General features: G+C 44.7%; 1 protein-coding gene across 1 annotated transcript in view; it reads left to right on the forward strand.

Moving 5' to 3' along the window:
- The first annotated feature begins 80 nt into the window (after positions 1 to 80).
- LOC117430580 (matrix metalloproteinase-28-like) overlaps positions 81 to 17,075 on the forward strand; it is a 26,815-nt gene continuing 9,820 nt past the window's right edge. Inside the window, exons 1-4 of the mRNA XM_059001470.1 lie at positions 81 to 417; positions 4,954 to 5,033; positions 6,638 to 6,822; positions 14,303 to 14,524. Coding sequence (XP_058857453.1) covers positions 274 to 417; positions 4,954 to 5,033; positions 6,638 to 6,822; positions 14,303 to 14,524 — 631 coding nt within the window. The 5' untranslated portion in view covers positions 81 to 273. The remainder of the gene's footprint in view (positions 418 to 4,953; positions 5,034 to 6,637; positions 6,823 to 14,302; positions 14,525 to 17,075) is intronic.

The following is a 17,075-nucleotide window of genomic DNA, read 5'->3' on the forward strand; positions in this document are numbered from 1 at the left end:
ACACTGCATTGCAACTGTAGGCGGAGCAAGAGGGACTGCTGGGAGGGAGCGCCCAAAGAAATCCCAAGCACCAGCGCTCAGTAGCCACAGTTAAAACTCGGAGGCTGATGAGTGGGAGAGGCTCAGGATCGCAAAGAAAGAGCATAGAGTCGAAGCATGTTTACACTAGTTGAGTTGCTATTGGATTAAACGTACCACATCAGTATAGATTATGTAATCACGTTATTACAACGTGATATCAATTTGGTGCGACCGAACCATTCGGTTTTGGAAATGTTCTACAAGAAGATGCAGCTGCTGGTTGCTCTCGGATGTTTTCACTGGATTTGTTTCTTGTTTCTCCTCATCTTCGTTTCATTCACTTCACACTCCCCGATTCTCAAGAAGGGCGAGAGCTGGGAATTAGAGACGGCAGAGGTACCGCAATTTATTCTTACACCTAATTTCTGATGTAACTCAACTTTATTGTGACACACAGCAGATAGGTTAATTCAAAATGATTTAAAGGTTTTGCAAGTAAAAATCACATTTAACCAGGCGTAAAACATTTTATATGGGTAGATTTTACGAACTTTTGAGACTGCTGTGTATCTTTTTATTTAGGTAAGGATTTCGACCATTTCGGTACGTTAGTCCTTTGAATAATTCCGTAGTTAAACCTGGTGTAGATGCTTTTCTGTTAGAGAAACTGCAAGCAACAGCACATTGAGTCTCTTCATCGTCTCATGTGCACAACAATCCAGATTCCATGCATTTATTCTGAGTCCAATTATTACCAATCCAGCTGACTGCCGCAGTCACTGACTCTGCTTGTAAGGTTTGTATTGGGACCCAGGTACACTGACGCTCGATTTAACAAGGATGGGGTATAACTAGAAGCTGGGACGGCATTTTAATTAATTGCATTTAAAAAAAACCCAGCGGAGAAAGTTACACACACTTGAGAAGAATATGTTAGCAATGAAACACGGTTAATAACGCACTGTCATTAACCCGTTCCGGTCCAGAACCGTTTTCTAATACCATAAACAGACCCGGGTAATTTACACAGACGGTACAGGATCGATGGTACAGGGACTCGCCTGGACACGAGCTGCAAATCTAGAGGCTCCCGTCTCCTCCTGGAAGCACAAAGTGGGCTGAACTAAACCCGTACTGACATTAGACAGACCGCAGCAATCCGTTTACAATACCAATCTATTGCACTGCGTCAAGCTGTGTGCTATCAAAGATATTTAACAGAAGTCACGCAGGGAAACGTCTTGCAATACAATGAAAAGGTAACCTCAACAAAAAAAACTAAAAATCTATGGCGCCTGCCGGACAATGCCGAGATAAGATCGCTTGTCAGGAGTCAGCCGGGGGTCTAATCGGTGAAGTGGTTGCTCTTCACAAGCAGACTGGTATCAAAGACATTTTACAACCGGCTCGGCTTTAGGAAAGGGTCAGGGCAGGCTGCGAGTCCGCGACCTCTGTATCTCGGGGGTGAGAGAGGGGCGAGGAGAGGGGATGCGCTATGATATCAGCCAGTCAAACTGTAAAGAAGCTGTCAATCAAGCAGGATGTATGGCGCGTGTTTGAGTTTATGGATAAAGCGAAGCACGGCTTTAAATAACTTGCTTTGAGGTTCACACACACAATTGCTCGCTTGTATCTATCCTGAGTATCGATCGCGGTCGGCGTGTTGACTTGCAATTACAAACATGCATACGCAGGTCCCAACTCCCTCAGGACTCGTTTTAATCACTGTTTTCGACCGTTTTGAACAGCTGTTGGTTTAGCCGCTGTACTTTGGGATATCGGCAAAAGTCTACTACTGTACATACCATTGTCAGTATTGTAGCCTACTCCTATAAAGGTAAAATAAAACACACAAAAAAGATATAATGTGTATTTTGCTTATATAAATATATGTTTTTATAATGCTCTAACAGCATGCTTTACATTTTGCTGAAGTCATATTTAATTGAGTACTTCAACTCGTTTTGATTTGGGTTTACATAAAGGTTTGTCCAAAGTAAGAAATGTTCCAACAGCGCCCTCTAGTGAGCGAATCGGTATGTACACCTGTGGAATTGCGGATTCCACCCCAGTCCTGGAATCACAAAGCCTGGACACGGTTTCGTTTAGGTCTGGCTACTTTCCTGGTTCTAACAGTGACAGCTTGTCAACAGACGCCAGAAGGAAGCCCTATGCTCTGGATAAAACTCCATCAGTTAAACAGTACCAGGCATAGCTTTGCACGGTTTATTAACCTCCTCTCCCCGATCTGAAAATGTATTTGCCAGCATTGCAATCTGATCATGTGCTCATCTTGGGAAAGATGTATTTAACTAGACAAGTCTGGAGCTGTGCTGCAATATGACATTCTTGCAATACAGGTTCATGAGTCAGCCGCAATGCAATCCCAAATTGTTGTTCATTTTATGGGAGCACAACGTGTATGGGAAATGTATAGCACATTTACCCAGGGGTTTCAAAATAGGAGAACAAAAAACATTTACAATTGTTCAGGATTATGAGTAACGTGGCTCATGTATGTCTGTGTTTTATTTGATCTGGGGAGAGAGAGAGAGAGAGAGAGAGAGAGAGAGAGCGAGAGCGCACCTCAATCCTGACCTGAGTGCTCCCTGCTTGCCAGTCCTGGCTCAAGACTGCTGAATTGCGCCCCCTGCTTGCCAGTCCTGGCTCAAGACTGCTGAATTGCGCCCCCTGCTTGCCAGTCCTGGCTCAAGACTGCTGAATTGCGCCCCCTGCCTGCCAGTCCTGGCTCAAGACTGCTGAATTGCGCCTCCTGCCTGCCAGTCCTGGCTCAAGACTGCTGAATTGCGCCCCCTGCCTGCCAGTCCTGGCTCAAGACTGCTGAATTGCGCCCCCTGCCTGCCAGTCCTGGCTCAAGACTGCTGAATTGCGCCCCCTTGTGATGTGGATTGCACTCGCTGGGGTCCATCTCTGAGCTGTACTGGAACCCAGGCCTCCTTGCTGGCTGTCTTGTAGAAAGGCTGGCGTGAAGAGGCAGGTCTCAGGCAGTGAGCTGACAAGTAGTCTCCCGCTTCGCCTCCGAGCAAAACAGAATCATAATCCTGAGCTTGCAGCTGCAAAGCTTTCCCCGTAGTCACTGGAATTCCGTGAATGTGTCTTCTGTCCTTCTCCGTGGGTTTTGATCAACCTGAAGGCTGTCACCTGCTGAGTTTGAGTTTTTCATTTCAATGATGAAAAATGACTAAAACATTATCGAAAAGCCATGGCCTGCTAACAACAGCGGCCGTTATCACAAGACTTTTCCTTTTTTCTAATTGATACTTTTTTTTTTGAAACAGTAGGGAAAAAAGCCGTTTCGAAATTAGAGTCAAGAAACAAGGCTGTGTGGTCCAGTGGTTAAAGAAACAGATTTGTAACCAGGAGGTCCCTGGTTCAAATCCCACCTCAGCCGCTGACTCATTGTGTGACCCTGAGCAAGTCACTTAACCTCCTTGTGCTCCGTCTTTCGGGTGAGATGTAATTGTAAGTGACTCTGCAGCTGATGCATAGTTCACACACCCTAGTCTCTGTAAGTCGCCTTGGATAAAGGCGTCTGCTAAATAAACACATTATAATAATATTTCAGTTTAAAGATGCCTTGATATTTGTAAAGTAATTAACACAGTTACTGAATCTGGACCCTTTTATGACTATATAAAATTATGATTCTTGGTATGCTTTACATGAGAAAATATTGTTAGTTTAACATATTATCATAACAATAATAAAAATATTGGACTCTTTTTAGAATATAGAAAGTTTATCAAGCATCTCAATCCAGGTCGAATTTCCAAGAGCATTTAAATAAAAAAACACACAAACACGCTGAAACTTCATAATGCTGTGGTTTATTTGTATGAACAGGATATTTATGCACTGTCCGAATTTAAATAGTCAAGCACAACAAATACAAGACCCCTAATTAGTATCTTCACTATGGTGGCCAAGCCCATATACCAAACAAGTGAAGTCAGAGGAATTTCATGATTATTTAACTAAAACAGACATATTGATATTTCTTCAGTGGAGTCCACAGTCCGTGTCTTTGTCCCTTTTATCAGAGTGGTATTTATTAAAGGGGTGTGCTCTAGATTAGCTGTCACTCTCCGCAGTCAGTGCCAGGAGATTGCAAAAATACAATATTCTTTATTGATATTGTATTGCAGCTGGTTCTTGTGAATCTGGGACCTCACAGGAATGGCACATGGCTCTGACTAACTTACTGGGACCAAGGCTGGGTCTGCTTGGCCCCGGGAGGCCTGCCAGATATTCAACAGGACGCTTTATAGAGTGACATTTCCCACTCAGCCAGCTTACCAGCACCGACATCGTCATGGAACTATCAGCCCTTTGACATATTCTCACAAAACAATTGTTACAAACTATATATATATATATATATATAATGTTACTACCTCTAGATTTCGAACCACAGCAGTAACAGCAAGCTAACTGAAATGCATAGTATCCAGAGAGTTCCTATTCGGTCCAGTACCTTATTAGTTTGCTGTTTGATCTTTTTGTTTTTCACATTTCATTTTCAATTTGGTGGCACCCATAAATCCTTCCGTCACAACATTCGCTACATGGGGTCAGGAAATGGGGTGTTTTGAATGAGGAGAGGAACCATGTACTGTATTCAGAATATTATGTTTATGTGAGTTAGTGAAATGTTTTTGAAAGCTGTGGTTTACAGCTACTGCCCCCTGGAGGACAAACCCAGCACTGCAGGTGCTTGAGCTCACCAGGAACATGGCCAGTAGGGGTCGCTATAGTGTGGTGAGGGGAGGCAGGTTTGGTGGGTAAAATGTATCCAAAGAAATAATCAAAGGTCGGCTTTGTTGTGGCATATTATGTAATTAAAAAAAATAAGTATTAGTGTACTCTTGAAACACTTTGAGAAACGGGAGTTTTTATTCATTTCTCTTTCAGGGTTTTCTGGAGAAATATGGCTACCTGGGACACACACGTAACCATGGACACGAGCCGGCCGAGGTGAACAAGGCAGTCAGGTACATGTCTTAATGCTTGAGAACAACACTGAGAGGCAGCTCAGAATACACAGTGCTCACAACATGTGCTTTAGAGACCCAGTCAATCAAACACTGAGAGGCAGCTCAGAATACATAGTGCTCACACCATGTGCTTTAGAGACCCAGTCAATCAAACACTGAGAGGCAGCTCAGAATACACAGTGCTCACAACATGTGCTTTAGAGACCCAGTCAATCAAACACTGAGAGGCAGCTCAGAATACACAGTGCTCACAACATGTGCTTTAGAGACCCAGTCAATCAAACACTGAGAGGCAGCTCAGAATACACAGTGCTCACAACATGTGCTTTAGAGACCCAGTCAATCAAACACTGAGAGGCAGCTCAGAATACATAGTGCTCACAACATGTGCTTTAGAGACCCAGTCAATCAAACACTGAGAGGCAGCTCAGAATACACAGTGCTCACAACATGTGCTTTAGAGACCCAGTCAATCAAACACTGAGAGGCAGCTCAGAATACACAGTGCTCACAACATGTGCTTTAGAGACCCAGTCAATCAAACACTGAGAGGCAGCTCAGAATACATAGTGCTCACAACATGTGCTTTAGAGACCCAGTCAATCAAACACTGAGAGGCAGCTCAGAATACACAGTGCTCACAACATGTGCTTTAGAGACCCAGTCAATCAAACACTGAGAGGCAGCTCAGAATACATAGTGCTCACAACATGTGCTTTAGAGACCCAGTCAATCAAACACTGAGAGGCAGCTCAGAATACACAGTGCTCACAACATGTGCTTTAGAGACCCAGTCAATCAAACACTGAGAGGCAGCTCAGAATACATAGTGCTCACACCATGTGCTTTAGAGACCCAGTCAATCAAACACTGAGAGGCAGCTCAGAATACACAGTGCTCACAACATGTGCTTTAGAGACCCAGTCAATCAAACACTGAGAGGCAGCTCAGAATACATAGTGCTCACAACATGTGCTTTAGAGACCCAGTCAATCAAACACTGAGAGGCAGCTCAGAATACACAGTGCTCACAACATGTGCTTTAGAGACCCAGTCAATCAAACACTGAGAGGCAGCTCAGAATACACAGTGCTCACAACATGTGCTTTAGTTTGAACCTAGGACATCTTTTTAAGACTCATAAGTTAAAAGCACCTCTGTGACCTCTTTGAGCTCTCAAGCACATCTCCAAGTAAAGCGCTGAGTGCAACCATTAGCCTGTCCCCCTGCAACACTTTCCCCTCAGTGGATGTGAGAAATACATCAGTAAGAAGTACTGGGCATTTCTTACATCCAGTGGGAGCAGAGTGTTGCAGGGGGGACAGGTTCCTGGTTACACTCTGGTGTGCCAGATATACTTAGAGAGAAGGCAGGATTCTGAGGGCTCTATTGAGGACAAAGGGGTGCTTTACATTTCTGAGCTTTCAAAAGCCTCCAGCATGTGATGACTGAAGCAGGAAATCATATACAAAGTAAATCTAAAGAGAAGGAGATAACTAGGGTATTTCAGGCTGCTCTTAAAGGAGCTGCGATGGCCATCACTGTAGATCTGCATGGTAGTGCTGATGTGTCAAAGCTAACCTCTCTCTGTGTGTCTCCAGGGAGTTCCAGTGGCTCTCTCGGCTGCCGGTCAGTGGGTTAGTGGACGATGCCACGCTGCAGCTCATGTCTCAGCCTAGGTGTGGAGTGACCGATGGAGAGAGCCACGCGGCCTGGGAGGAACGAGTCAGCACCATCTTCTCTGGGAACGGAGTGAAGAGGAGATCAAAGAGATACAGCCAGCAAGGTGAGCACAGACCCCTAAACACTGACACACTGTCCATCCAGGACTGGTAGGAGGCACTTCTTTACACAGAGAAGGGTCAGGGGATGGGATGGCTCTCAAGCCACGATGTTGCTGCTGCTTTGAGGTTTCCTTCATTCTGAGTGGTTCTGAGTTCTGTTCCAACATTGAGTTCTGCCTTTACCTGGCTTTGAGCTTTTCTGGAGAGAGCCAGGACTGAAAGTCTTCCTCCTCGAAATACACACAGAGTCATGAATACACAGGGTAACAAATTATGCACTATACTATAGCGTCTAAATTTAAATGATAATAACAAATGAAAAATAACATGCCACAAAAACTTGTTCTGGATTTTTTTTATGAATATTGCACAGAAATTGCCACGGCTGCAAATTCAAAAAGAGCAACCAACTGGAAGGTAGACCTCCATCCATGTAGAAATGCACAAGCAACAAATGTCTTTCGCAGGATCCATCACAGTCAAACAAGCGGCTCTCTAGATGCATGTAAAACTCTAGAGTAGACTTTAATACAATGAGATACTCATGAAACTATGCCAGCTGCTGTGTGGGGGGAGCAGGGGAAACTCTCCCAGCAGTTGTACTTGGAAATTCAATACACCTTCCTTAAAGCTGCTGTTCAACAGCACAGCTGTGTGAGTTCCACATGTGATTGGTTCATGCATTAGGAATGCAGCAGTCATCTTCTGTGCAGGACACCCCTCCTCCTGCTTGTCACGTCCTGTCCAGCCTGTCCATGTAGCTTGTTGTGATCTGCAAACAGGAATTCATGAAAGGAGGAGCAAACAGCCTGTGGGCTCTGGTACATGGAGGCTGGCCAGGTGAATCTTCAGTCAGGAACAAGGAGACATCTGAGGCTTTCTGCTCTGCTGCAGCAGCTACAGCAACACACACTGGCCAACATTCAGTTTGACCATCGGAACAGGTGAAACCCTGCTCAGCTGGCTTGGGTTTGCTTTATAAATGTCTTACAATGGGATCAGGGTGTAAGCAGTTTCTGAAACTGACAACACACACAGTTACTACAGATTATTGATTTCCTGTTCAAATCTATGTTTTTTGTATTCAATAGGCCACACTGCTCACCTCCCAGTCCCTCAGCTATATCCACTCGGCCACGCTGCCTACCTCCCAGTCCCTCAGCTCTAACTACTAAGCCACACTGCTCACCTCCCAGTCCCTTAGCTCTAACCACTAAGCCCCACTGCCTACCTCCCAGTCCCTCAGCTCTAACCACTAAGCCACACTGCCTAGCTCCCAGTCCCTATGCTATAACACCTAAGCCACACTGCTCACCTCCCAGTCCATTAGCTCTAACCACTAAGCCCCACTGCCTACCTCCCAGTCCCTCAGCTCTAACCACTAAGCCACACTGCCTAGCTCCCAGTCCCTATGCTATAACACCTAAGCCACACTGCTCACCTCCCAGTCCCTCAGCTCTAACCACTAAGCCACACTGCCTAGCTCCCAGTCCCTCAGCTCTAACCACTAAGCCACACTGCCTAGCTCCCAGTCCCTCAGCTCTAACCAGTAAGCCACACTGCCCAGCTCCCTGTCCCTCAGCTCTAACCAGTAAGCCACACTGCTCACCTCCCAGTCCCTCAGCTCTAACCACTAAGCCACACTGCCTAGCTCCCAGTCCCTCAGCTGTACGTTTTTACTTTTCCAGGCAACATCTGAAGCCCAAACAAACCCTGTCATGTCGGGCTGTTATAATAACACAACTTGAAGTAGGAATGATCACGCCTGTGCACACTGCCTGTGCACACTGCCTGTGCACACTGCCTGTGCACTGTTATAAAAGCACAGGCGAGTTATTATAGGAAATCGAATTACATGCTCCAGAAATCAGGTGCGTGTTGCACGTGTTTATTTGAAGGCTTCAGCTCAGCATCCTCGGTGATGCAGGGTGTGATGAGAAAGCTTATTTGCAGCACCCCTCCTTTTGGTCTTTTTAATCCTATATACAATAGCAGATGTCAGCATTTAGTCTACATTGTATTAGGTTGACAGTTTGTTGAGAATTAAAGTGTATCCTCCACCCTGTGAAGGCGAGTCCTTGTGCTGCCACACGTGGAACGCCTGCCTGCAGATAGTGACTGTCCACGCTCTAGTAGAAATAGCACTATTCTATTCAAGCCTTTGCTAAAGCATTTTACACGCATAACATCCAATTGTTAATATAATGTAAGAGAAACCCCTGCTGTGCTAAGGTACAGATCTGGAGCGCCTACACATGCAGTGGGTTCTGTCTTTTACACACTGAAAGAACGTATTTCTTCTTGTTTTGGGACATGATGTTTTATTCCCTCCAGATGGCTTCCTTTGACTGTCTTTCTATCCCAGACAAAGCAGGGAATGACAATGAAGTGTGTAGAATAGGCAAGGAATTCAAAGAATTGCCATTCCACCACAGCCCCTCCAGTATTGTGTGATTCTTCTCATGATGTCATGAAAAGCCTGCAGTGCAGGGCGGGGGTGTTCGGAGCACACAGAGGTCTCATGGTAATGCTGTCAGTAACAGGGCAGGGTCCATATTACACACAGATTACTGACTACCTTAACAGAACCAGTCTTCATGGGGAATATAAGGAACGGCCACAGATATCCTAGTATTTTCAGCACCAAACACATGCAAAATAATATTCTACTATCCATAGATCTACTAGGAGAAATGTTATACTAGTTTAATATGCTATAAAAATGGGGGCCAAGTTTACCACACTTGAGTTTAGTTAAACTTTGATCACATCTTTACTGACTCTTTTTTTCATAGATATCACATCTTTTATTCTGGTCTTTTTTTGACTGTGAAATGTTTTGGACAGATCCTGTATTCAGATCCAAGTCTCACGCATAAAAGCTAATTCCCAATGCATTTCAATGAAATATTCTTAACTTTGGGATCTATATAGATCCCCTTTGTTCACAAAGACATTTTAAACCTGTTTGTGTGAACTCTATAGAGTTTGAGAAGTTGCATAGCCTAAACTTTGAAAAAAACTTTTATGCATTATAAAACAGATACAGATAGGAAACTTAACATGGTACAATTATACACACAGAGACTTAATTGAAGTTTCTAGAATTAGGACCTGCAGTTAATACAATTCTTACAGTGGCCATGAATATTCTTCTAAACATATATAATCAACTAAAGCAAGCATATATAAAACTGTTGGATTGTAATGCTTAGACACATTTTTGAACAGGCTGTAATTTGAGTGCAATTGATGTCATTATTTTTGTACTTCTAACAAAGAATTGTAATTATTGAGCAAACTAATGGCAGACCAAAATAGATTTCATAATATTGTCTGTGGCATGAACCTTGTATTGCAGTATGGGAGGTAAGAGTGCTTTCCTGAAGCCATTAACATTCCTGATATATCGGATAAACTTGCGGATCAAGGCACTGCGCCCATTCCTCTCCAGTGAACACTGTAGGAATGAGGATCTTATTACATGATTAGCGCTAGAAACAAGAATTGAATCTATTCAGTCTTGAACAAAGAAGACTACGCGGCGATCTGATTCAAACATTCAAAATCCTAAAAGGTATAGACAATGTCAACCCGGGGGACTTCTTTGACTTGAAAAAAGAAAAAAGTACCAGGGGTCATAAATGGAGATTAGATAAAGGGGCATTCAGAACAGAAAATAGGCACTTTTTTGCACAGAGAATTGTGAGGGTCTGGAACCAACTCCCCAGTAATGTTGTTGAAGCTGACACCCTGGGATCCTTCAAGAAGCTGCTTGATGAGATTCTGGGATCAATACGCTACTAACAACCAAACGAGCAAGATGGGCTGAATGGCCTCCTCTCGTTTGTAAACTTTCTTATGTTCTTATGTTCTAACACACTGTGCCAGCTATCACCGCACCAGGAGCTGAGCACGAGATTAATGGTTGAGAAAAATGCAATTGTATTTGGTTTGGCTTTCAAGACCTCTCCACGGTGCTGCGTGATTAAATACCGGTGTGCCGTGTTTTCTCTCTGATAACTATTTAGCACTGTTTGACAGAGCTTGAAACGAACAACGCCCTTGAATAAATACAGAGTCTGCCAATAGGCGTTTGGGCAAGCCACAAATAATAGTGCTTTTGGATTTGTGACATCTGTTTCCTTCTTTTTCCTTTCCAATACTTCCTGACATCATTTGTCAGCATTTTTTGAGCCTCTGTTTTGCTGCTGTTTTAAAAGAGTTGGGAACGTTTCTTCCAAAAACCCACACACTTGGTACAATGTAGCTGGAGCGTTTCCTCAACTGGAATACCAAAAATAACCAGCATTGGTTTTTTTGTTTGTTTATGGTCCTTATTCAAAAATCCTGGACCTTTTTTGCTGATCGTATCTGTTTGTCTGTCACATTTAGCATTAATCTTCACCAACATTTTATCATACACTCCTAGGATTGCATTTGGCAATAATCTGATAAACTTGTTATAACTTTTCAGGGATTGTAAATTTATGAGATTATGGGGCTCATCTACTGTAAGTGTGTGTGCTTGTGTTATAATACCTGCAATGATCACAATCCGGCTAAAATAGAGTTGTCTGCCTTCCGGTTGGTATGCATTATCCCCCACTAAAACCAGCAAGCAACTTCCCATTTTTTTCACTTAAATGAGCTCAATAGGTATGCTCCTACTTGAAGCAGTGCTGATTGTAATCAGACATGCCATTCCCTTTGCTTGAAACCAATGCGTTTTATTGAATCAGCCTTTTTACACGATCAAAATGAAGACCCGCATTTCCACTGGAGCACAATATATGAGCTACATATTTTATTTCTCTCTGTGTTGTGTAAAAAAAACTGATGATGCAACTTGTGAGCTTGTGTGGGATGTCCCACCCATAAATCACCCAAGTCCTCAGACATTATTAAACATCTGGAGCTGCATCTGGTTCAAATTTATCAGACAGATTACCTCCCGCTGTATTGCTGCACACCGGTCTGCAGCCAGTTTGTTAGCTGTCTGTTTGCAGTTTTTACTGTGCCTTTAGTATATTTGTAGTAACACTCAGTGAAGTAGTGAGGTGACAGGGATTGTGATGTGATGGAGGCTCAGTGTCTTAGACACAGCTGCCAGCTCGTTCTGTGGATCCCTGGCCCGTGCTGCTGCAGGATATGTTTTAATGCCTTTTCTCTGTGAGTTTATTTGGGAATGCTGAGAGATTGAGAGCTGTAGATTACCCTGGTCCCCTGGGAAAGTGGAGGCAATAGAATTGTTACAAAAGTCATTTGGGGATTTCCTTATGGAAGCAATTAGAACTAATTCAAATGGAAACACACACACACAGGAACACACAGATACAGAGACAAACACTTCAGGAGTCGTTCAGATTCTTGTTAGCCGTGTCCACATGGACATGGGTTTTCAGGTTGTAATATACAACTGCTAAGCAATCCCATCGCTTTACAACAGGCCATTAAACCGTTTAAAAATGCCTTAATGCCTCCGGGGGGTAGTCTTGAGTGTTGTTCTAATTGAACAGGGTTATTTAGGGTTCTTCATGAACGCTGTAATAGCTCATGTGTCTCAGTACTAAAGCAAGTCTGCTTGTTTCATTGGAATGTGTTTGCTAGATTAAAGATGTGGTGCTCTGTGCTACCCCTGGGTTACCTTGCCCCTCATTCCTTTTCCATGAGATTCCCAGCTGGAGGGCACGCCGCTGGACAGTGCGTCGCTGGACAGTTCCTTTCCCAGCTCCCTGCTAATCATCAGATGCTTTATCTTGTGTGCATGAATGCAAATATTTCCGATGACACAAAAATGTTCCTGGTTTGTTTAAGTCTGCCCTGGGACGTGAACTCTGCGCAAACCCAGGCACACCAGATATAGGGTCTGTTCAGTTAATATACAGATCTGGACAAAGGTTTTGCATCACCCTATAGAATGAACTCATTTTGCTTCATAAAGTCGAATGAAACCTTCTGAATAATGTGCCATTTACATTAAATTACATACCGCTTTGCAGTTTTCCATATAAACAAAAAACTAACAAAAATTGAAGAAATGTGACATTTCAAAATGTAATATAAAATACTGTACTACTCTTGTGGCTTCCGGTAGACTTTTTCGATATAATTCTGTAGTTTCTTTAATTACATGATGTAAAATAAAAGATCTAAATTATGTTCATAAGTTTTATTTTTTATTATGTCTCAATCCTAAAATTCTAGGTGATGCCAAACTTTTGGCCATAGCTGTATATGATCTGTTTTAATGGCTGAATCTAAACAATTCACTTTTTGAATTGTAATGAAACTTGGTATTATCATTGTACAACATAAGTACAGGGTATGGGGTCCTCAGGTGGCTCTCCAGGTAAACACATGGCCGTGTGGTGTGCAGGGTGAGTCACACAGTCAGGGGAGCGCAGGGGTCCCTGAGAGGCTCTCCAGGTAAACACATGGCCGTGTGGTGTGCAGGGTGAGTCACACAGTCAGGAGAGCGCAGGGGTCCCTGAGAGGCTCTCCTGGTAAACACATGGCCGTGTGGTGTGCAGGGTGAGTCACACAGTCAGGGGAGCGCAGGGGTCCCTGAGAGGCTCTCCAGGTAAACACATGGCCGTGTGGTGCGCAGGGTGAGTCACAGTCAGGGGAGCGCAGGGGTCCCTAAGAGGCTCTCCTGGTAAACACATGGCCGTGTTGTGTGCAGGGTGAGTCACACAGTCAGGGGAGCGCAGGGGTCCCTGAGAGGCTCTCCTGGTAAACACATGGCTGTGTGGTGTGCAGGGTGAGTCACACAGTCAGGAGAGCGCAGGGGTCCCTGAGAGGCTCTCCAGGTAAAATCACGGCCGTGTGGTGTGCAGGGTGAGTCACACAGTCAGGAGAGCGCAGGGGTCCCTGAGATGCTCTCCCGGTAAACACATGGCCGTGTGGTGTGCAGGGTGAGTCACAGTCAGGGGAGCGCAGGGGTCCCTGAGAGGCTCTCCAGGTAAACACATGGCCGTGTGGTGCGCAGGGTGAGTAACAGTCAGGGGAGTGCAGGTTCACATCCCAGCTCTGGCATTCTCATGGCAGGTACTGTTTCTCCTCATCGCTCCACAGCAGACCCTACCGGCCAGACACCTAGTGAGCTCAGGCAGACACCTGCAAGGCTGGCCTTTGTCCTCCAGTGGCCAGTAGCTCGCTGACATCCGCTCTCGAGTTCCTGGGTGTAGAAGAGGAATCTGGCTCGGTCGTGGGATTCGGAGGACACCCACTGCACCTTCAGTCCTCCTGAGCTGTGTGGGGAATTACATGTATCTTGAGAAAGTTAATCCACATACTGTAAATCAGTCATCTTAAGTACTAAAAATAAAGAAAACTTCACCATGAACCATGGAGAGAAGTGAACACAAAATACAATGTTCTTTTCAGTTCACAGGGTATCAGTTGTGTTTGTTTCCAATGTAAAATGCCTTGAGACTTGATAAAGCGACTAATTCAATGTAACTTCTTGTTGTTGCCCAGGAGAGAAGTGGTACAAGCGTCACTTGACCTACCGCATTGTGAACGGGCCGCGCTCGCTGTCCCTGCTGCAGGTGAGGCGCGCGGTGAGGGCTGCCTTCGAGCTGTGGAGCAACGTGTCCGCGCTGGCGTTCTGGGAGGTGATGGAGGGGCCGGCAGACATCAGGCTAGCGTTCTACGAGGGGGAGCACAGCGACGGGGTGACCAACGCCTTCGACGGGCCAGGTGCTGAGACCTGTCTCCTTGTAAGCTTCCCCTTTCACCTGGCTCGCACTGACGCTGTCCCTGAGCACTGACACACAGTCACACAGCACTGACACTGTCCCTGAGCACAGACACACTGCACTAACACACTGTCCCTGAGCACTGACACACAGTCACACAGCACTGACACTGTCCCTGAGCACAGACCCACTGTCCCTGAGCACTGACACACTGTCCCTGAGCACTGACACACTGTCACACAGCACTGACTCACTGTCTCTGAGCACTGACACACTGTCACCCAGCACTGACACAGTCACACAGCACTGACACACTGTCCCTGAGCACTGACACACAGTCCCTGAGCACTGGCACACTGTCACACAGCACTGACACACTGTCCCTGAGCACTGACACACTGTCACACAGCACTGACTCACTGTCCCTGAGCACTGACACACTGTCCCTGAGCAATGACACACTGTCACACATCACTGGCACACTGTCCCTGAGCACTGACACACTGTCACACAGCACTGACACACTGTCCCTGAGCACTGACACACTGTCACACAGCACTGACACACATCACTGACACACTGTCCCTGAGCACTGACACACTGTCCCTGAGCAATGACACACGGTCACACAACACTGACACACTGTCCCTGAGCACTGACACACTGTCACACAGCACTGACTCACTGTCCCTGAGCATTGACACACTGTCACACAGCACTGACACACTGTCCCTGAGCAATGACACACGGTCACACAACACTGGCACACTGTCCCTGAGCACTGACACACTGTCACACAGCACTGACTCACTGTCCCTGAGCACTGACACACTGTCACACAGCACTGATACACTGTCCCTGAGCAATGACACACGGTCACACAACACTGACACACTGTCCCTGAGCACTGACACACTGTCACACAGCACTGACACACTGTCACAGAGCATTGGCAGTCCTGCTGTAGTCTCAGGAAACTACTTCAGCACTAACAAAGGATTACATTTTAAATGTGGCGTGTTTTTAAAAGTACCAGCTAACAAAAACTCTGATGACTGTGTGCAGTTCATGAAATGACAAAACACTTGATATGGTGGTACTTTTCAAAAGCTGCACAGCCTCAATAAAAAATGAATCAGAGGGTAAATCTAATTTGAGTATATTGGATGGGTTTCTGCAGTTTTGAGAGGAGTTATCTTTCCAAGGACTGTATTGGAAGAGTTAGGTAATTAATACCCAAAAATCCATTCTTGAGAGTTTAGCCACACTCACAAAGGGTCCTGTGGGTTTGATTTCTTCTTAAAAATAATAAGCCAGTCTTCTTCAGGTAGTTTCAATCAAGAGTTTATTCGGGAACAAAGTAAATCAGGATTAAAGCAAATCACATGTGATACATACCCAAGGCGTCAGCTGCTGGCATTCTGAGCTGCCCTGGCACAGAGATGGTATGTCTGAGCGGGCATCAGTGTAGATGTAGTTTTTATGAGCAAAGAAATGACTTCATACAGCACAGATATACAGCTAGCTTACGAAATTTCCCTAGCATGATACATGGTGTGAGACAAAGCACATTAACAGTTAACATCTGCGTTTCTTCTTCACTTCACCAAGGTCAGCAGAAACCCAGATAACAATAAGTTACACTTAAGAACAACTTGATATGAGTTTTGCTCAATTTTCACAGACAGCAAAGCGCCATACCCACGCATTGCAAGGTCGAACGAGAAGTCTGGTGATTGCAAACTGCTGATGTAAGCTATGTACAGCTTGATTTTAAGAGCCCTGCGTTGATTAAACACAGGAACATCACATAATGTTTACAAACAGTTTCTCACTTTACCATTTAAAGGGGCACATAAGCAAGGGTTGCATAATGGAAAGGAACAAATGGCTGATGAAACAGTAAGAGCTTGTGCAATTCAACTGCAACAGATCCATGTGCACACCGCCCCGCACAGGGGGAGTGTTTATAAGAAAAGCCCACGTTTTCCATTTGTATAGTGTGTTATTATTTCTTACAGTCTCTTCTTTAAATTTGCAACCTGAGGAATTTGGAAAGGGAACAAAGACTTAAAGGAAGAGGGGCCCTTTTTGACTGCTGCACTCGCACACTGCTGCTCAGCTCTGCACTGTATTGACTGCAAAGGTTATCTGTATCTTAATTACTTTACTAGGAATACGTACATTAAATTCCAACGACAGAAATGGCCATTCATTTGTCTCTGTTCCTGTTACAATTGACAATCTCTATCAGGAGACCCTTAAAATGAAAGTATTTGTGATTTTTGTCGCTCCCTAGTTGATAGTTCCCCCGAGGGCTGCTCTAGTGTCAGTTTCTAGAGCAAACAGGAAATAACAAGACTCCACAGAAACAATATACTGTCTGAGGGAGATAGATGATTCTCACCTCCATACAGCGCAGCAGCAAATACTGTAATGATAACAATTGACTAGATTCTCAAAAACAACTTTAGACCACCCAGAAGCCCCTAATTTAAATGTCTGAGTTGTTTTTTTCTGATTTGGTAACTTTATTGGGTGCATTTTTGCTG

Source organism: Acipenser ruthenus, chromosome 26, assembly GCF_902713425.1.
Source record: "Acipenser ruthenus chromosome 26, fAciRut3.2 maternal haplotype, whole genome shotgun sequence".
In the NCBI taxonomy this organism is placed as follows: Eukaryota; Metazoa; Chordata; class Actinopteri; order Acipenseriformes; family Acipenseridae; genus Acipenser; species Acipenser ruthenus.